The 22,146-nt window shown below is 39.5% G+C and overlaps 1 protein-coding gene across 1 annotated transcript in view; it reads left to right on the top strand.

Moving 5' to 3' along the window:
• COL12A1 (collagen type XII alpha 1 chain) overlaps positions 1–22,146 on the top strand; it is a 121,686-nt gene that overhangs the window by 4,151 nt on the left and 95,389 nt on the right. The window contains exons 4-14 of the mRNA XM_045010286.1: positions 156–215; positions 1,742–2,005; positions 2,173–2,337; positions 2,788–2,961; positions 3,864–4,154; positions 4,382–4,984; positions 6,294–6,566; positions 9,475–9,747; positions 11,518–11,790; positions 16,525–16,797; positions 20,086–20,358. Of these exons, the coding sequence (XP_044866221.1) occupies positions 156–215; positions 1,742–2,005; positions 2,173–2,337; positions 2,788–2,961; positions 3,864–4,154; positions 4,382–4,984; positions 6,294–6,566; positions 9,475–9,747; positions 11,518–11,790; positions 16,525–16,797; positions 20,086–20,358 (2,922 nt within the window). The remainder of the gene's footprint in view (positions 1–155; positions 216–1,741; positions 2,006–2,172; positions 2,338–2,787; positions 2,962–3,863; positions 4,155–4,381; positions 4,985–6,293; positions 6,567–9,474; positions 9,748–11,517; positions 11,791–16,524; positions 16,798–20,085; positions 20,359–22,146) is intronic.

The following is a 22,146-nucleotide window of genomic DNA, read 5'->3' as shown; positions in this document are numbered from 1 at the left end:
ATGCATTCCTATTCTGAGAGAGGCACACTACAAATCTGGTTGACATAGCTCCTTCTCACCTTGCTTTTCTTGACTTTTACAAAATGTAACTTACAGCCAAGTGACAATTTCTTGTTTCCCTTCCACTAATCCTGTTTATGTTGTGGTTTGTTTAGTTCAGACAGGTGTTGCAGTGGGTCCAGAGGACAAGAAGCCTGACCAGAGTCACATAAAAAGTACGTTTTTTGTCTTCCAGCTTATGTGACATTTTAGTGGTAACTAAGGGTTTGATCCAAAGCCCATTTAAGTCAGTGCAAAGTCTCCCAAGGGGCTTTGGATCAGATGATAAAGTCAAATCCTGTGCCTATGTTGTTTAGCAGTAAGTTTGTATTAACATGTAATCTGGCTGTGTGTGCTGGGCTGACCAAACTTGAGGAGGGTCTGAAAATCTGCCGCCTCTCTATGGGAAAGAGGTGAAAATCTGAGCTGAGAGCCAGAGAGATTTCACGCAAATAAACTCATGTCCTCTGAGCAGCCCTAAGCACATCTCAGCCCTTTAATAAATGTCTCCCGGCTGAGGACACACAGGGTTGCAGAAAAAACCTGTACTGCTGCCATGTTGGGATAAGGGTGGGGGAGGGAGAGAAGAGCAGTATCAGAATTAATTCTTCCCCAGCATCAAATCCTTCTACAACATTGTATATTGGGGGGGTGTGCACTGCTGCAGGAGCTGTACGTCTCCCTTTGTAACTACTGATCACTGCGTGACAAGGTGCTCTTTGACCCCAGCCTGAGCAGGACAGTTCCATTTTGGAGCTCCCAGTTGGAAGGCCCCTGTTGAGGGTGTGCAGCTCCATTCGGGTTCTCCAACCAAAACTTGCCATCAGGAGCTCAGGCTGCACATGCTCAGTGCCTCTCCAATGTCATCCCTTAGTTCCTAGGTAGAGAGAGACTGACACCACTCCGAGGCAGGGGAAGAGCTGGTGTTACATTGCCACTTCTAAGGCTGGCTTCCTCCTTTAGCACACAAATAGTTTTTGGGGGCTTTGAAGTCTGATTGGGGTGCACAGCTTTGGTAGGTCCTGTGCTGCAAATGGACCAAAGCCCAGGATTTGGCCCTCAGGGACAAATTCTTCCTACAGATACGCAGATCTCCTTTGGATATCAATGGACAGTTTGTACATATGCAAAGGCACATTTGGCCACAAGCAATTTGGTGTTGATTTAAATTAGACCCATTAATAATAGGTCTAATTTATAAAAGTTATAAAAAGTTTAACAGGGTGGCGTGTTTTTTGCATAGATGATCAATGTGTCATACAAAAAAGGAGTCTGTCACTTCCAAAATCACATTTTAACACATTTTACTAATACTAAATTTTATTAGTGGTTTAGTAAAGTTATTTTCCACCAAAATCATTGAATGTTTTGTTCAGTATTTACTGTTTCTGCCCCAGTGCTTATCAATGTTATTGTAATGAATTTCTTTCAACTGTTCTCTGTTTCTGGAATATCCTCCAAGTAGATATGTCACTAAAGCTAGGTGAACATTGTCCAACCCAAGTAAGATATTTCAAATAAGGATTCTAATCTGTTTAATTTCTGTTTGGCTTGGCTTCTACTTGTTAGAGTTCTATTGTTCATTTTTAACTGCTAGCTTTTGACTATGGTATGGAGTAGTGAAAGTGTTTGGCGATATTGACATGTAAGTGATCTTTCATTGTTCTGTTAAGAGATTTGTGTTGTTTTTAATATGTTTCAGAGTGTTCCGTCAGTGCACTGACAGATTTAGTTTTTCTTGTGGATGGCTCGTGGAGTGTTGGGAGAAGTAACTTCAGATATATTTTGGACTTCTTGGCCACTCTTATATCAGCTTTTGACATTGGGGAAGAAAAGACACGAATTGGAGTTGTTCAGTACAGTACTGATACAAGAACTGAGTTCAACTTAAATCAATATTTCAGAAGGAATGATCTTCTTAATGCAATTAAAGGAATACCTTACAAAGGTGGCAATACAATGACAGGTACAGATTTTAGCTCTTGGATAACATATGAAAGCTAAAAGCAATAGTTGAGGGGAAAACTTCCCCCAAAATCTGTTTGTAGAGCATTTTATTTTACAGCTGAAATACTATTTAAATCCTAGTTCACTCATACCTAAGAAAAGCACAGACCATTTTGTTGTTTTTAGGTGAAGCTATTGATTATCTGATTAGGAATGCATTCACTGAATCTGCTGGAGCAAGAAAAGGCATTCCTAAAGTAGCAATTATCATTACGGATGGAAAATCTCAAGATGAAGTTGAAATTCCTGCAAGAGAGCTTCGCAACGTAGGAGTTGAAGTCTTCTCCTTGGGTATATCAGTTATTCATTAATTATTGTTACTGTTTAATATTGTGGGTAAATTTAATGCTCATTAAAGTGAGGCATTAACATTCTAATAGCACTAGCTTGATTCATGCATTTTACAGGCTAGGGATGCTCAATGCATGGTGCCTGAGACTGACCCTTTGGTCTCTTCTGAGCAGAGAGTCCTAGCTGTGCCAAACTGTGTGGTAGTTTTGTAACATGTCCAGATGGAGACTAGGATATGACCAACAAACTCAGTTTGACATATGATCTCATTAAGTAAAAGTCTACTGCATTAACCCACAGCTTTAATTAAGTTTTAGTAGCCTGGTTGTAGTAATTACAGAGCTTAACCTGCATCAGCTTTATTTCAAGATGCTTTAAAACTTTAAAAATACACTTACAAAGATCTAAATGTTATACACATAATATGGTCTCATCTGTCATAACTTTTAGGAATCAAAGCAGCAGATGCAAAAGAACTGAAACTAATGGCATCTCAGCCATCCTTGAAGCATGTTTTTAATGTGGCAAATTTTGATGGAATAGTGGACATACAGAATGAAATAATCACACAAGTGTGCTCAGGTGTTGATGAACAGCTGGGTGAACTGGTTAGTGGAGAAGAAGGTGAGACATTTTACAGAAGTTTATTGTTAACTGGAATGTACTGATATGTGTTTTTAATGTGATGATCCATGCTTATTTTGATAGTTCCATCCATTTTATAATCTGCCATTAGAATATGGAAGACATGTTTCCAGCTGTATAGATTTAAACAGCAGAGGATTAGAACACATGTGGGTGACTGGATTTGAAATATCCCACTGAAGTCCATAACGACAAATTGTTATGTTGCCTCTAGAGTTATCAAATCCTGAGAACATAACACTTTAGACCACGTGGTGGAAAATGTGTTGAAGGGGAGAATTCACTTGAAAAGACCCACATATGGAGGGCATGAATCATGCCCCATTGTCTCACTGGTCATGCAGGGCAAGGCAGGTTGGGTTAAGGGGCAGAAGATATGGTTTGGCAAGGATCCATGGGTAAAGACTGAAGACTGTTGAAACCAAATAGTGCTCAAGCTATCGCCTTGCACTTCTATGCCTCTTAAAGGTTCCAAAATCTTCCCCTTCTAGACAACGACAGAGCAGACTGCTCTATTTCTGTGCTTTCCTGTGGGTGCCTTTATTAATTCAAACCTTCTGATATGTTTCCAGGAAATAGATAGGGAAAGTTTTATTGCTGGTTTGAATGACAAGGTTTCCATTGTAACTTTTACTCCTTTTTGAGGCAATATGGAGCATAGCTTTTGTTGCTGACCTTCTGTCTCATTTGGAGTCCCCCACCACTCTGCTGAGTTTATTTACATCTACATTATTTTTATTTTTTTTTAAATAACTAGAGAAAATTGGAGCACATACAACTGTATCTGTCATAAAAGTCGGTCATAAAAACAAATCAATTTTGAAAAAAAAATCTGCTTTTCATTGTATTTGATCTTTTTGGATTTGTTTTTAATTTTTCAGCTGTGGAGCCTCCTTCAAACCTAGTGGCCGCCCAAATCTCATCAAAATCTATTAGAGTCACTTGGGATCCATCTGCTAGCCAAATAACAGGCTACAGAGTGCAATTCTTTCCAATGATAGCAGGCGCCAAACAACATGTGCTGAGTGTTGGTCCTCAAACAACTGCTTTAAATGTAAGAGATCTTTCTCCAGAAACAGAGTACCAGATTAATGTATATGCAATGAGAGGAATGGCAGCCAGTGATCCAATTACAATAATGGAGAAAACACAGCCAGTCAAAGTTCAAGTGGGTAAGTTATCAATATGGTTCTAATATTGTAGCTCTTTTTCATACCTCTAAATGTCTCTCTTAATAAGACTTTCACTTACTGGAAGACATAGTTTTAGTTAATGGAATTAGTTTAACCAAAGACCATCATCATTTAGTGTTTATAAGTGATGAGTCAGCTGATTAGAAAAGCTGCAGTAGAAGTGCCATGACTATTGGCTTTTATATTGGTAATTTTTCTCTTTACAGAATGCTCCCGTGGTGTGGATGTAAAAGCTGATATTGTGCTTTTAGTGGATGGCTCCTACAGCATTGGTATCGCCAATTTTGTTAAAGTAAGAGCCTTTTTGGAAGTGTTAGTTAAAAGCTTTGAGATTTCACCTCAAAAAGTACAAATAAGTCTTGTCCAGTACAGCAGGGATCCCTATACGGAGTTTTATTTGAACAGATACAACAAAATTGAAGATATAATTCAGGCTATTAACACCTTCCCCTACAGAGGTGGATCTACAAACACAGGCAAAGCGATGACCTATGTGAGGGAGAAAGTATTTGTTATCAACAGAGGATCAAGACCAAATGTACCAAGGGTCATGATTCTTATTACTGATGGAAAATCGTCAGATGCCTTTAAAGAGCCAGCCATAAAATTGAGGGAATCAGATGTAGAGATATTTGCAGTTGGTGTTAAGGATGCAGTACGCACAGAATTGGAAGCAATTGCTTCACCCCCTGCTGAAACCCATGTGTACACAGTGGAAGATTTTGATGCTTTCCAAAGAATATCGTTTGAACTTACACAGTCTGTCTGCCTACGAATTGAGCAGGAACTGGCTGCTATAAGGAAGAAAAGTAAGTAATTATCAGTACTTAGAGAATTTTTTTAAAAAATCAATGAAAATAGTCTGAGCCAAATTTGATTCTCAGTTACATTTATTTAACCCCCTTGTTGTCAATGAAAATGTTCAGGTATGAATGAGGGCACAATCTGTTCATCTGTTTTTAGCTAAAGTGATACAATCAAAACATAAAATAACTCCAAATAATTAGCTAAGTGGACTTGATTCTTCATTTCATTATACCATTGGCTTCCATGGAACAATGCCGATTTAAAGTAATTTAAGATTCGACTGGTTATTTTAAACTTATTAAAAACACTGGGAAAAATAATTATTTTATGAATGGTAAAGAAGAAAATTAACTGGGAAATATGTCCCCCCTGCAAGTGTTTAAGATGATATTAAAGCTGGAGGGCCAGATTTACACTGATGTAAATCTAGAATGACTTCAGATGACCTTCAGTGACTTTGCTTTTACAAAGGAGTCATAGAGGTTAAAATATGTCCTCATGAGTAAAAAATTACTTTCCATTGTCACTGTAAATTCTTCTGCGGTTATATTTAAAAGAGTTTAGAAAGTCACCAACTTCACAAATTTCTGGTTAAGTGTGAGAAATCCTTCATGACATTAACCTGGCTCACAACATTCAAAAATGTGAAGGAATTTTTCATCTGCTGCTACATCCTGTACAATCCTTTAAAATTTTTGTATTTAAAAGGAACATTGAAGTTGGATAAGCCCAAAATTTGAAAACCCCAGCCTCTTTAAAAATAAGCCTTTGTTTCAGAAAACCTTTGAGAAACTTTTATGTTGGAGGGCTAAAACACTTAACATCCCCACTCGTTGGCTAGCTAAGCCAACCAAAACTATCTGAGGACTTCAAGTTTATGTTTGTGCTTCAGGTCATTTCCATTACTCCCCCTTCTGGATCCATTCTTGTAAGAGTGTTGAAATTCTGTTAATTTCATTTGTGTACTAGTGCTCCAGTAAATTGAGGATGCACTGTTGTCTCTGAGAGAACACGAGAAAGAAAGAACCCAGCTAGGCAGAAACAAATGACAACTTTTTAATTGAACCTAGGACACTTCAGGTGGAAAACATTGAGTTGGTACTTCTACTCATTGTCATATTGTTTAAGACAACTCAGAGATCATCATAGAATTTTATGCATTCATGAGTGAGAATGACAAACAAGCATAGATGCATATCAAGAAAATATTTATTGAATCAAAGAAATCAGCTGACTACAGGAAATGTTTTTGAGTGATTTTAAAGAGGTTTTTAAGTGTTTTATTGTAATGTGTGGCTTTTTTTTTAACAGGTTATTTACCTGCCCGTAATTTGGCATTTTCTGAGGTAACGTCTGACAGTTTCAAAGTGAATTGGTCTCCAGCTGGATCTGAGGTTTTGTCCTATCTTATTAAATATAAAGTAGCTGCTGGTGGAGAAGAATTCCTTGTTTCAGTGCCAGCTTCAAGCACTAGCTCAGTTCTCACTCATTTACTCCCTGAAACTCTTTATTCAGTCAGTGTGATTGCAGAGTATGAAGATGGTGATGGTCCTTCCTTGGATGGGGAAGAAACGACTTTAGAAGGTACCTTTCCTATTATGCTCAGCCAGAAACATGTTATGTATTCAAGTAACAGTCTGCTTTCTTGAGAGAACTTGTGTACGTGGAATACCAATCTAATGCTGAGAGATGGCACTGGTATGTGGGATGAGAATGGGAATTACTGTTTCCCAGTGCCTTGACTAAGGGTACGTCTACACTACCCACCGGATTGGCAGGTAGTGATCGATCTGTTGGGGATCGATTTATTGCATCTAGTGTAGATGCGATAAATCGATCCCCAATTGCTCTGCCATCAACTCCTATACTCCACCGCGGCGAGATGTGGAAGCGGAGTTGACAAGGGAGTGGCAGCAGTCGACCCTGTGCCGTGAGAACGCGAGGTAAGTCAACCTAAGATACGTCGACTTCAGCTACGCTATTCTCATAGTTGAAGTTGCATATCTTAGGTCAATCCCCCCCAGTGTAGACCAGGCCTTTAGGTCTAAAATTCCAATACAGGACAACTATTAGATTTAAGGTTGTGTTTTATTTCCCTGAAGTTTGCTGGATACTGTGTTTTCTTGGAGGTTCAGAGGCCACTTTTCCAGTAGAGTATGGTGGTATCAATAAATTAAATAACAAAAAAAGTATAATGTGAACACACACGAGTTAAGGCTCCGATCCAGCAAATTCATTAGGACTATTCACATGCTTAAAGTTAAGCATATACTTAAGTTGTTTGCTGCATCTAGGTCTTTTAACTTGTGTTTATAGAAAAAAAGGTTATATGGATAGAATAAAGAACTCTATTCCCCAGATGAGAACTCCTTAATAGCAGGACTTAATGGGCCTGACACTATAGATATTAGACTACCATGGGAGTTTTCTGTGAGTACCATCTGCAAGATCACGCCTATTTTAAGGGGTAACATTACAGTTAATTTATTTTTTTTACCCCTATAGTTAGTTATTCAATTCAATCTAATCTAGCTAGGCTATTAGGCTGTACTCATTACTTTCCATATTCCTAGTTCACCCTATAATCTTCGACCTTTGTATTCCAAAAGATTCTGGTGAACTACATGAACAAAGGAAATAGCATGAAAAGCTATTCTGTTGATGTATTTTCCTTAGTGTTGATTAAAATATGTGTTTATTTATAAAATGGCTTGGATTGAGGGAACATTCCAATTTGGACGATTTTGGCCCAGATCCTCAAATGTATTTAGACACCTAACCTACTTTGAGATGAATGGGAGTTAAGGATCTGGACTTTCATCCTGTATGTGTTGGTATACACAATCTCACTGTAACTGTGCAGATCATAATGTTTTATCCACATGCAACTCTCCCTTAGGAAATCATCTGCTTCAAATGGCTGCTTGGCTGATACTATCCACAGTTCATAAATCATAGAAATGTAGGGCTGAAATGTGAAGAACTGGGCGAACAGCAGCTTTAACAAAATTTTCAGACATGTCAGAAATACACTCCATATTGTAACTGATAGTGCATTTTAAAATGTTCGTCATTTTGATCTGATAAAATCCTGCCATTTTTGAGAAGCCACTAATGCCATGTAAATGCCAATAATTCTGCATGCTGAGTTGCCAGCAGCTTGGGTTGAACAGCTGGTTTCTTGATAGCTGATTTGGGCTTTAGGCAGCTACAGAGTTTAAATCCTATTCTGTATTTATGGTCAATTGAAAAAATAAGTTTTTTTTTAAGGAAGTGTTTTTTGTTCAACTTTCAAACAGATCTTTAATTTAATAACCAAGAACAATATTTCTGGTATACTGATGTTCAAATGATCTTTGTTGAGGAAGTTTACCTTGATGTGGTTAGTGAACACTCAAGAGCAAATGTTGTCCTCAAACGCATGTGAATAAACTCCCGTTGACTGCTGGGCAACAGATGATATAATTTGGCCCAAGGTATGTGGCAAAGGATTAAATTCTGCCCTGTTCCATCTATCCAATCCAGCTGAATGTCTCAACTGAAGCCATAATTTTTGTCAAGGAGCAGGCTAGGTTAAAAAGCAGGCCTTAGTTTTTATTATCTTCTAGGATAACAAGTGATTTTCTCTCTTGAGGGGAACAGCCTAATTCATAAATTTTTAAATAGTCAATAAATGAAAAATTCATATCAATGCTGAGAATTTAGCTTATAGAGCTCCAATATTTTCAATATTTTTCTTGATTACTACATTAGATGGCTTTTCAAAATCTGGTGTGCGCGTATGTATAGTCAAGTGCATCTGACACTCATCCATGACCGGGGGTGGCACAGAAGTAAATATTCACAATCAGTGAAATGTGTGCAAACTCCCCCGCAAAAAACCTTTATTAAGCAACCTGTTGTTTTAAGAAACTGCCCGAGAGTATACACAAATGTACTGAGTACAGCTCTACTGTACCTTTATTAGAAGGCTTAAACAGCTACTTTGGCAGATCCTTGAGTGGTTACATAAATCAGCAAGCATTGGTGCAGTTTAAATTGTAGCTCTGGATCTAAATTTTCAAAAGCAACTCATAATTTTGGTGGCCTGACTTGATAAGACCTTAAGAACGGCCATACTGCATCAGACCAATGGTCCATCTATGCCAGTATCCTGTCTTTCGACTGTGGACAGTGCCAGATGCTTCGGAGGGAATGAACAGAACAAGGCAATTTACTGAGTGATCCATCCCCTGTTTTCTGCTCCCCTTCTGGCAGTCAGAGGCAGATATGCATTAAAGGGGTCTGATTTTCAGAAAGTGCTGTGTACCAGTTCTCTGAAACACCAAGACCTTATAAGGTGTCTCAGATTGGTCATCCAAAATTAGAAGCATAGAAAAATAACTAGTCACTTTTTGAAAATGTAGGGTCTGGTCTTGGTAAGTGGGATGAAGTAATTCTGTTGGTTCTCTGAAGACAAATGTTTGCAAATTATATTTGTGTTTGTTTACAGTTAAAGGGGCTCCTCGAAACTTAATGATAACAGATGAAACTACTGATAGCTTTAAGGTTGGCTGGACGCCAGCTCCAGGAAATGTTCTGAGGTATAGGGTTGCATACAGGCCAGTGACTGGAAGAGAGAGAAAACAAGTAACTGTCCCAGCAAATGAAAGATCAACTACGCTACTGAACTTGACTCCCGATACAAGATATGAAGTTTATGTTATTCCTGAGTATCAGTCTGGGCCTGGAAATTCATTGAATGGATATGCAAAAACTGAAGAAGGTACGTAATAAATAACAGGCTTGTAGTGTGGCTTGAGAAGAAGGTTGTGCACATTGATATATTCTTTATTTTCTGTATGTGTAACTTGGATGTTCCTTTCTCTTTTTGCTTGTTACAGCAAGATGAATGGGGTGTTTTAGAATCACGCAAGTTTAATTGAGAAACAATTTAATGTAACAACATCCCAAATTCTAATCAAGAACCTTTGGATTTTGCCTTTTGTATACATTCTTGAATCTGTAACTCCTAAACGTGTTGATGTGCCTTGGGCAAAATGCCCACATATACGTCAGGCAAAGAAAATAAGACTTCTGAATTGTCTGTTACAAAAACATTTCAATTTGAAAGGTTTAAACTCAAACAAAGTATGTATAAGCCTAAAAATTGTTCATGTAATATCATTGTAAGTGACACATCTTTATCTACTGTCAGCAAGTTGCTTATTTAGGGTCTAATCCAGCATCCATTAAAATCAGTGACAGTCTTTACATTGAATTCAATAACTGTTAGATTGGGCTCTTAATGTTTACGCAACATTAAAACGTTACAAAAATAAAGATCAAATTTTGATTGCTAAATGGAAACTGGGGGCAGGAGTAGGGGGGAAGGGGACACCTTGACATTAGCCTCCTTTCCCCGCCCTGCACAGCAAGCAGGAGGCTCTGGGGAGCAGCTCCAAGCCAGAGGGCAGGAGCAGCACATAGCAGTACGGGGAGGGACAGCTGAACTGCCAGCGATTGGTAGCCTGCTGGGCGGCTGCCACACAGGGAAATTAGGGGAGTGGGGAGCTTATAGGGGGCTGCCATTCCACCCTGGTTCCAAGCCCCCAACAGCTAGCTCCATTGGGCTGTTCTTCCTGCAAGCAGTGGACAAAGCAGGCAGCTGTCAAATGATTCTATAAGGGAGCATAGCGCAACTTTAAACGAGCATGTTCTCTAATTGATTGGCAACCTAACAATGAAACAACATTAACTGGGACAACTTTAAGTGAGGAGTTACTGTATTGTGGAAGTCAGTATTTTTGAGTGGTACTTAAAGTGTCTCATAGAGTTGTTGGACTTTTCCATTGGGAACCATATGTGCGCCTGTGCACAAATGGTTACCACAAAAATAATTTTGCACTGTTACCTCACATTTTCATTGTTTTTATAAATTTTGTGCATCAACCTGAAAATTATTTTAATGTCGTTTCTGTGCCATATAATATACATACCAATAAAAGATGTGCATAGTGACTTACAGAAGCAAATAGTTCTTCCTTGTCTCTCTGTTTTTTTCTTTCTATTTTTTGTTTGTTTTTGTTTTGTTTTTTTGTTACTGATAGTCTTAGATCTGATTCCGCAGGGGCCTATTTACATGCATAAAATTAAGCACATGCCTAAGCGATTTGCTGAATCAGTTCCAGAGTGCTCAGCAAATTCCAGTATTGGGCCTTGAGTATTTGTAGTAGAAAGTGAGAACTGAGAGTTCACAGGCTACACCCTAATGGACATCTGTGTCCATGGGAAATGGGCAAAAAATGTTATCATGGTACGAAAAGTTGGACTATATCATGGATGTTTATTATATCATGGTAATTTCAAAAACACTTAAAAATATCAAAAACACTAATTTGCCTCAGGGAATAACTTCTTGTGAAGTTATATTTAAAAAATTCCCTTCAGGTCTTAGATCAACCCTGTATGCTATCTCTCTTATAATGATCTGAAAATAAAGAAAGAAATTAGGCTTGTTTTATGATATGCTTTCAATATCTTTTAACATGTATAGTCTTAGGGACTCCAAGAAATTTGAGAGTTTCTGATGCTTCAACATCCACAATGAAGTTATCTTGGAGTGCAGCGCCTGGAAAAGTACAGCGGTACCTTGTAACATATACTCCAGTGGCTGGCGGTGAAACCAAGGAGGTAACCATAAGGGGTGATACTACAACTACAGTGCTGAGAGATTTAGAACACGGCACCAGATATGCACTATCCGTGACTGCCTTGTATGCATCTGGAGCAGGGGACGCTGTCTCTGGGCAAGGAGAAACACCTGAAGGTAATTATTTTTAGATAGTATATAATCATTCATTTATTTGGTTACATTTTAGGTGCTTTAAATTGCACCATGTTCCTGAAGTTTCTACAGAAGTAAAACTCTGAATAAAAAATATGCCTAAGAACCTCCCTTCTTCCCTTCGTGACCATCTTTGTAAATCAAGCACAGTTGTCATCCCTCTACTCACAGCATAAGGACTATCTAAGACTAGCATCCACCAGAGGACAGGTAGGGGTGGGGAATGTTCACTGGACAGGGGGATCCCACTATGCCTCCTGAAAAAGTGTGTTGCATTGGTAATATATCCTCTGTGCTCCTGGAAGCTTTGGATTAAGTCAGCCTCAGTGACTCTTACAGCTGGGGCTGTGCGCCTCCAAACCAACCTCAGTATAGGTCTCTGCCTTACAGGATGCAGCTGGCTGTGAACTCGGGAACAATTTGGCGACAGATCATTTTTATTATCTTGGTGTTAAAAAGTCTTGTCTGATTGAAAACATGGGCAGAGCTTTAACCTGTATTGAAACTCTGGTTGGAAATGACGTTTACTCTAAATGTAAGACATTCAGAGTCACATAAAATGAGCAACATATAGCCTATGCATAGAGAGAATGGAACACAGCTGTTTGTGACCAATGAGAGCTAGAGCCTGGAAACGAATGCTAACAGAACACTGGCAGGAATAAGCAGGAGCCATAGTTTTCCTTATATGGATGGTAGGATGATGTCTCTCTGCCTTGCTGTGGAGAACTTCCCAGGTGTAGATGTTGCTACTTGCTGTCTGAACATTCTCATTGTCATCCAATATTTGTCAATGTGTGGGACAACTTTGCCACTATGAAAGGAACCGTGGCTATGTTCTGTGCTGGTCAGAGGTTTTTCTTGATGCCCCTAGGAGGTAAAATAACAGCAAATGAATGTAGTTCACAACCAAAAAATAAACTAAAAGGGAATTGTTAATCTCACTCTTGAATGTGTTAAGGCAGTGGTCCCCAACCTTTTCCGGGTGGCGGCCCCGGATGACGAGCCACCGAGGACCGTGGCCAGCGGACAGGCATCCGCTGAGAAATGGCAACGTCAAGAAGCATTGCTGCCGAAAAGCCGCCGAAAATCAGCAGCATTTTGGCACTGCCGCCTCTTCATGATGCCGCTTTTCAGCAGCATTTCGGCGGATGCTTCTCTGCCGGCCAGTACGCGGGCGCACATAGATGCCCCAGCAGGCGCCATGCCGCCTGCGGGCACAGCGTTGGGGACCCCTGTGTTAAGGGCTTGCTTCTCATTTACACGTGGTCCCTTTTACACTGTGAGAACAGTATGAAGGGCTCTTAAGGCAGATGAAAATAGGGCCCTGAAACAAGGTGAGATATGCTGTGAGATAAGGTTCCAAATACTGAGAGGAGTATGGAATACACAGCAGAAACCAAAATATAAACTACATAGTCACCAGAAGATCAAAGTTTAATTTCAGAAGTAAAAGGGGGCGAAGAAGTTTAGATTACCGTTGTGTTTGTATATCACCTAACAACAAAGGGCCTCAATTCTGAGTCAGGCCTTTGTGTGCTACTGCAATGTAAATGAATAAGGATAAGAGGAATATGAAAAAGAAACTGGTTGTGGTTTAGAATTTAAGCATTTCAAATTGATAAATGGGCCTTGTCTCAGGGGTGGTTTTATATAAAAGCACCCAGCCCAGATTTTAAGATCACTTTTTTGCCAGCACAGGAACAAAAGGGAAGGAATAAATGTGACCAATGTAATAAATGAATGGGTTTTTTTGTGTGCTCCATTCATATTGGAGCCCATTGAGAAGCTTAAGTGATTTTCAGTTCAAGAGTGCTCAGCAAATTCCAGAATTGACCCCTGAATTGGTGTAGTAGAAAGTGAGAATTTAGAGTCCACAGGCTACATTGTAACAGACGTGTGCACCCAAGGGAGATGGGGAAGGGAGCATGTTATCATGATGATACAAAAAGCTTTACGATATCATGAATGTTCAAAAGTGATTTATTAAAATTAAGTATTTTATCATAGTAATTTCAAAACCACTTCTAATGTCTTTTCACATGTATAGCCCGAGGAAGTCCAAGAAATTTGAGAGTTTCTGATGCTACAACATCCACAATGAAGTTATCTTGGACTGCAGCACCAGGCAAAGTAGAGCGGTACCGTATAACGTATACTCCAGTGGCTGGAGGTGATACCAAGGAGGTAACTACAAGGGGTGATACTACCACTACAGTGCTGAGAGATTTAGAACAAGGCACCAGATATGCACTGTCTGTGACTGCCTTGTATGCATCTGGACCAGGGGATGCCCTTCCTGGGCAAGGAGAAACACTTGAAGGTAATTATTTATAGATATTATATAATCATTCATTTATTTGGTTATGTTTTAGGTGCTTTAAATTGCACCACGTTCCTGAAGTTTCTACAGAAGTGAAAATATGCGTCATGTCTATGTGCACTACTGCAATGCAAATTAATAAGGATAAGAAGAATATGAAAAAGAAACTGGTTGTAGTTTAGAATTTAAGAATTTCAAATTGATAAATGGGCCTTATCTCAGGGGTGGTTTTATATAAAAGCACCCAGCCCAGATTTTAAGATCACTGTTTTGCCAGCACAGGAACAAAAGGAAAAGAGTAAATGTGTCTAATGTAATAAAGATCTATATGTATTGGCATCGGGCACATGCTCACTGAATGGTACTGTATTTTATTTAAAATAGTAAATTGGAAATTTGAGGATATTTAGAAAAAAACCTCTCCAGGTAAAGAAGATAAGAATAAGAGCACAACAATTTTGGATATAAATGAAAGTATCTTTTGGAGCTAAGACTAGAAGTGCACTTAAAATTAGGGTCATGTTACCCATGAATTTAAGATGAACATGGTAGGATTTAGCTGAAATATCACAGAAGTCACATCAGCTTCTGAAATGAGGTGAAAATGTAACTAGTGGCATACTTGGACGGCTTGTCTATCTGCTTGGTGCAAAAATTGGCACAGACATTAACTCCTGGATAAATCAATGCCTTCCCGTGCCTCCAGCGCCCCACCATCAAAATAAATAAAGTCTTTGCTATCTGGCTTTAATGTTTGGAAAAGTGTTTCAGATTTGTTTTTTTCCCTGATCATTACAAAGAAATAAAGTGGTTAGTCCAAGGAGGGAAGGTTGGGAAATAATCAGAAAAATAAATAAGGCAATTGAGAAAAGGTAAAGCTAACGAAACAAGGGCAGATAAAACAATCTATAACTGTATCTCCTGCTCTTGTTTAGTCATGGTGGATGGAAACAAAAGGAAAAATCCAAACTTTCCCGTGATTCCATGGAATTCTAATGAATAGGCAATAGGGCCCTTTGGGGACATCTACACTGGAATAAAAGACGCACTGTTGGCCTGGGTCAATTCAGTTGGGCTCGCAGGTCTCAAGCTGCGGGGCTAAAATTGTCACCCCCTCATAGGATCCCGGAATTTGAGCTCCAGCCCGAGCCCAAATGTTTACAAAGGGGCTTTACAGCCCTGCATCCGGAGCCACACTAGCCCAAGTCAGGTGATCTGGGTCAACCGTGGGTGTTTGGTTGCTGTGTAAACATAGTGACTTAAGGCAGCATCTTCTTTTTCTTGCGGTCTCTCCAAAGTATATTGTTGCATTTACTAATCCCACTTCCCTGTTCTTTCAAATCCGTCCTTTTCCTCCCCATTGCAACACATAAATGTTCTACCATGTGTTGAGCTTTGTGGGACAGGCTTGTCCTTTCTAGAAGTCTCCCTGAGGAAAAAATACCTCCAAAACATTCAATTGCTGTGGTACTTGTAGTCCTTGTTTACCATTTGGATCTTTTCCTGTTTTCCCTTCCCTTCCCTTTCATCTTTCCCAGGACTTGGTCTGCACTTGTCCCATCTTTTCTTCACAAAAAAATTGATGTGCAAAGTTTTCCATAGAACTCCAGCTAATCTCAGCGATATAAAATGTTTGCATAGCTTCCTGATCCAGCCCAAGGATAAACACATTCCAGAGGCCCAGTGTTTTATAAACTGTTCCAAGACAGTAGAGAAGGAAGAATTTAGCACATGGGAAATTAGAAATGGAGGGCAATATTCCATACTATGGAAATTATTCCTGTGTAGGGGACATGGGTTTCTTCCTTACTGTTTTGTTGGGGATGGGGTGGGGAGGTGTCTTCCCCCACCCCGTGGAACAAGCAGGGTTTTTTTGTTGCCCTTTCATATTGCAGTCCATTGACATGCTTAAATAATTTGCTGGATCAGTTCAAGAGTGCTCAGCAAATTCCAGGATTGAGTCCTGAGTCTTTGTAGTGGGAAGTCAGAACTTAGAGTCCACAGACTGCATCCTAACAGACATGTGTGACCATGGGAGATGGGACAGGGAGCATGTTATCATGATGGTACCAAAAGCTTTACTATATCATGAATGTTAAAAAATGATTTATCAAAATTAAGTATTATATCATGGTAGTTTCAAAATACTTTAAAAATATTCCAAAGCACTAATTAACCTTAGGGAATAACTTCTTGAGAAGTTGTATATAAAAAATTCCTTTCAGGTCTTAGATCAGCGCTCTGGGATGGATGCTGGAGTTTGCTGAGCAGTCTGGGACTGATGCAGCAAATCACTTAAGCATGTATACTATCTCTCTTATAATGATCTGAAAAGAAAGAAAGAAATGAGGCTTGTTTCATGATATACTTTCAATATCTTGTCACATGTATAGCCCGAGGAAGTCCAAGAAATTTGAGAGTTTCTGATGCTACAACATCCACAATGAAGTTATCTTGGAGTGCAGCACCTGGGAAAGTACAGCGGTACCGTATAACGTATACTCCAGTGGCCGGAGGTGAAGCCAAGGAGGTAACCATAAGGGGTGATACTACCACTACAGTGCTGAGAGATTTAGAACAAGGCACCAGATATGCACTGTCTGTGACTGCCTTGTATGCATCTGGAGCAGGGGACGCTCTTCCTGGGCAAGGAGAAACACTTGAAGGTAATTATTTTTAGATTTTATATAATCATTCATTTATTTGGTTACATTTTAGGTTCTTTTATTGCACCATGTTCCTGAAGTTTCTACAGAGTGAAAATATGAGTCATGCCTATGTGCAATACTGCAATGCAAATGAATAAGGATAAGAAGAATATGAAAAAAATCTGGTTGTGGTTTAGAATTTAAGAATTTCAAATTGATAAATGGGCCTTTTCTCGGGTGGTTTTATATAAAAGCACTCAGCCCAGATTTTAACACCACTGTTTTGCCAGTGCAGGACTAAAAGGAAAAGAGTAATAGAATATCAAGGTTGGAAGGGACCTCAGGAGGTCATCTAGTCCAGTCTGCCCCCTCTGCTCAAAGCAGGACCAATCCCCAGACAGATTTTTACCTCAGTTCCCTAAATGGCCCCCTCAAGGATTGAACCCACAACCCTGGGTTTAGCAGGCCAATGCACAAACCACTGAGCTACCCCCCCAAAAAAGAAACAAGCACAGGTGTAGCAGAGGATGGTTCTGATCCATGAACCTCTGGGTTACGGGCCTAGCACACTTCTGCTGTGCCACTCTGCTCGTAAATATGTCTAATGTAATAAATCTCATTACTCAGCTCTAGATCCTTTGAAAGATGACAGTGGCAGAGTAAAATGTGTAATACTGAAGACATCTTGTAATAAATGTGAATATCAGTTAATGAAATGCCCCTTTATTTATCTCAGTTTCTCAAATAAGAAAAAGAGGCATGAAAAGGAACAATAGTATATTGTGACATGAAAGCTATGAGAGTCAAACTAATGTTCAGCCTCCTGGAAGAGTCAGCCAGATAGGAAAAGCCTTTCGCAGTGCAATCAGGAAATGTGTGTACCATAGCTTTGTACTGAAATACATTAAACTAGTCTGGCAGACTAAATTTTAGTCAGAGAAACTGACAGCAAGGCAGTTAATATTATGAGATTCAAGGTAAAAATAGCTTATAAATGTAGGTGTCCTTTGCATAACAGTGGAGGCTCCAGGTGTTAACATGGAAATATTGATAATAAAGCGTGGTAGTACGAAACTTCAGGGAACACCCATGTTGCATTTCTATATGTGGCATATATACAGTTATCTAGAATAACAAAATGAACTTTTCACACAATTAAGTCTCAAATTAGGCCAGGACACTTTGGCCAGAACCTTTTGATCTGTCAACAAAATTGCATAATTCATGGTATGAAAGGATTCCAAAGATCTATAAGGATCGACATTGGGCACATGCTCACTGAATGGTACTGTATTTTATTTAAAATAGAAAACTGGAAATGTGTGGATATTTAGACAAAACCTTTCCAGGTAAAGAAGATAAGAATAAGAGCACAACAGTTTTGGAGACAAATGAAAATATCTTTTGGAGCTAAGACTAAAAGTGCACTTAAAATTAGGTCATGTTACCCATGATTTTAAGATGAACATGGTAGGATTTAGCTGAAATATTACATAAGTCACATCAGCTTCTGAAATGAGGTGAAAATGTAACTAGTGGCATACTTGGATGACTTGACTATCTACTTGATGCAAAAATTGGCACAGACATTAACTCCTGGAGAAATCAATGCCTATCCAAGGTGCCCCCCGCCCACCATCAAAATAAATGAAGACTTTGCTATCTGGGTTTAATGTTTGGAATAATGTTTCAAATGTGTTTTTTTCCCCTGATCAGTACCAAGAGATAGAATGGTTAGTCCATGGAGGGAAGATTGGGAAATAATAAGAAAAATAAATAAGGCAATCGAGACAAGGCAAAGCTAGCCAAACAAGAGTAGATAAAACAATCTGAAAATGTATATCCTGCTGTTGTTTAGTTATGGTGGAAGGAAACAAAAGGAAAATCCAAACTCTCCAGTGACTCCATGGAATTCTAATGAATAGGCAATAGAGCCCTTTGGGGACATCTACACTGGAATAAAAGACCCACGGCTGGCCTGGGTCAACTGAGTTTGGCTCACAGGTCTCGAGCTATGGGTTTAAATATGGCTGCCTCCTCAAGGGATCCCAAAATTTGAGCTTTAGCCTGAGCTCAAACATTTACAAAGTTGTTTTACAGCCCTGCAGCCTGAGCCTCGCTAGCTCAAGTCAGCTGATCTGGGCCAGCCGGAGGTGTTTGATTTCTGTGTAGTCGTAGGGACTTAAGGCAACACCTTTTTCTTGAGGTCTCTCCAAAGTATATTGTTGCATTTACTAATCCCGCTTCCCTGTTCTTTCAAATCCATCCTTTTCCTCCCCATTGCAACACATAAATGTTCTACCGTGTATTGAGCCTTGTGGGACAGGCTTGTCCTTTCTAGGAGTCTCCCTGAGGAAAGCCCCCCACAAAACATTCGGTTGCAGTTGAAGTCCTTGTTCACCATTTGGGATCTTTTCCTGTTTTCCCTTCCCTTCACTTTTATCTTTCCCAGGACTTGGTCTGCACTTGTCCCATCTTTTCTTCACTAAAAAAATTGAGGTGCAAAGTTTTCCATAGAACTCCAGCTAATCTCAGCTATATAAAATGTTTGCATAGCTTCCTGATCCAGCCCAAGGATAAACACATTCCAGAGGCCCAGTGTTTTATAAACTGTTCAAAGACGGTCGAGAAGGAAGAATTTAGCAGATGAGAAATTAGAAATGGAGGGCAATATTCCATACTATGGAAATTATTCCTGTGTAAGGGAAATGGGTTTCTTCCTTACTGTTTTGTTGGGGATGGGGTGGGGAGGTGTCTTCCCCATGGAATAAGCAGGGGTTTTTTTGTGCCCCATTCATACTGCAGCCCATTGATATGCTTAAGTGATTTGCTGGATCAGATTGAAAGTGCTCAGCAAATTCCAGGATTGAGCCTGAGTCTTTGCACTGTGGTAGGAAGTCAAAACTTAGAGTCCTCAGGCTACATCCTAATGGATATGTTGTGCTCATGGGAGATGGAGCAGGGAGCATGTTATCATGATGGTACCAAAAGCTTTACTATATCATGGATGTTCAATAGAGTTTTATCAGAATTAAGTATTATATCATGGTAGTTTCAAAAACACTTAAAAATATCCCAAAGCTCTAATTTACTTTAGGGTAAATTCTTGTGAAGTTGTATTTAAAAAATTCCTTTCAGGTCTTAGATCAATGCTCTGGGCTGAATCCTGGAATTTCCTGAGCAGTCTGGAAGTGATCCAAGAAATCACTTAAGAACGTAGGCTACTCTCTCTTATAATGATCTGAAAAGAAAGAAAGAAATGAGGCTTTTTTATGATATGCTTTCAATGTCTTTTCACATGTATAGCCCGAGGAAGTCCAAGAAATCTGAGAGTTTCTGATGCTACAACATCCACAATGAAGTTATCTTGGAGTGCAGCACCTGGCAAAGTACAGCGGTACCGTATAACGTATACTCCAGTGGCTGGAGGTGATACCAAGGAGGTAACCACAAGGGGTGATACTACCACTACAGTGCTGAGAGATTTAGAACAAGGCACCAGATATGCACTGTCCGTGACTGCCTTGTATGCATCTGGAGCAGGGGATGCTCTTCCTGGGCAAGGAGAAACACTTGAAGGTAATTATTTATAGATATTATATAATCATTCATTTATTTGGTTATGTTTTTGGTGCTTTAAATTGCACTAAGTTCCTGAAGTTTCTAAAGAAGTGAAAATATGAGTCATGCCTATGTGTACTAATGCAATGTAAATAAAAAAGGATAAGAAGAATATGAAAAAAATCTGGTTGTGGTTTAGAATTTAAGAATTTCAAATTGATAAACGGGCCTTATCTCAGGGGTGATTTTATATAAAAGCACCAAGTCCAGATTTTAAGATCACTGTTTTGCCAGTGCAGGAACAAAAGGAAAAGAGTAAATGTGTCTAATGTAATAAATCTCATTACTCAGCTCTAGATCCTTTGAAAGATGACAGTGGCAGACTAAAACGTGTAATAGTGAACTCATCTTGTAATAAATGTGAATATCAGTAAATGTAGTGCCCATTTATTTATCTCAGTTTCTCAAATAAGAGAAAGCTGCATGAAAAGGAACAATAGTATATTGTGACATGAAAGCTATGAGATTCAAACTGGCACAGACCTTAACTCCTGGAGAAATCAGTGCCTCCCCAAGGCGCATCCCACCCGCCATCAAAATAAATGAAGTCTTTGCTCTCTGGGTTTAATGTTTGGAATAGTGTTTCAAATACCGGTATGGTTTTTTCCCTGATCATACCAAGAAATAAAATGCTTCATTCATGGAGGGAAGGTTGAGAAATGATAAGAAAAATAAATAAGGCAATTGAGAAAAGGTAAAACTAACGAAACAAGAATGGATAAAACAATCTATAACTGTATCTCCTTCTATTGTTTAGTCATGGTGGAAGGAAACAAAAGGAAAAATCCAAACTCTCCAGTGACTCCATGGAATTCTAATGAATAGGCAATAGGGCCCTTTGGGGACATCTACACTGGAATAAAAGACCCACTGTTGGCCTGGGTCAATTCAGTTGGGCTCACAGGTCTCAAGCTGAGGGGCTAAAAATTGTCACCCCCTCATGGGATCCCAGAATTTGAGCTCCAGCCCGAGCCCAAATGTTTACAAAGGGGTTTTTTCAGCCCTGCAAGCTGAGCCTCACTAGCTCGGGTCAGCTGATCTGGGCCAGCCACAGGTGTTTGCTGTGTAGACATAGTGACTTAAGGCAACTTCTTTTTCTTGCGGTCTCTCCAAAGTATATTGTTGCATTTACTAATCCCACTTCCCTATTCTTTCAAATCCGTCCTTTTCCTCCCCGTTGCAACACATAAATGTTCTACAATGTGTGGAGCCTTGTGGGACAGGCTTGTCCTTTCTAGGAGTTTCCCTGAGATAAAAAACCCTCCAAAACTTTCAGTTGCTGTGCTAGTTGTAGTCCTTGTTTACCATTTGGATCGCTTCCTGTTTTCCCTTCCCTTCCCTTTCATCTTTCCCAGGACTTGGTCTGCACTGGCCTCATCTTTTCTCCTTCTAAAAGAATTCAGGTGCAAAGTTTTTCAAAGAACTCCAGCTAATTTCAGCGATATAAAATGTTTGCATAGCTTTCTGATCCAGCCCAAGGATAAACACATTCCAGAGGCCCAGTGTTTTATAAACTGTTCCAAGACAGTAGAGAAGGAAGAAGTAAGCACAAGGGAAATTAGAAATGGAGGGCCATATTCCATACTATGAAAGTTATTCCTGTGTAGGGGACATGGGTTTCTTCCTTACTGTTTTGTTGGAGATGGGGTGGGGAGGTGGGTTTCCCTACCCCATGGAATAAGCAGGTTTTTTTCATGCCCCATTCATACAGATCTGAGAAGGTTGACAGTAGTCCCGGGCCTGTTT

The sequence above is a fragment of the Mauremys mutica genome, chromosome 3, assembly GCF_020497125.1.
Source record: "Mauremys mutica isolate MM-2020 ecotype Southern chromosome 3, ASM2049712v1, whole genome shotgun sequence".
Taxonomy (NCBI): Eukaryota; Metazoa; Chordata; order Testudines; family Geoemydidae; genus Mauremys; species Mauremys mutica.
Note: the sequence above shows the minus strand (reverse complement) of the source record. Positions and strands in the feature narration are given on the sequence as shown.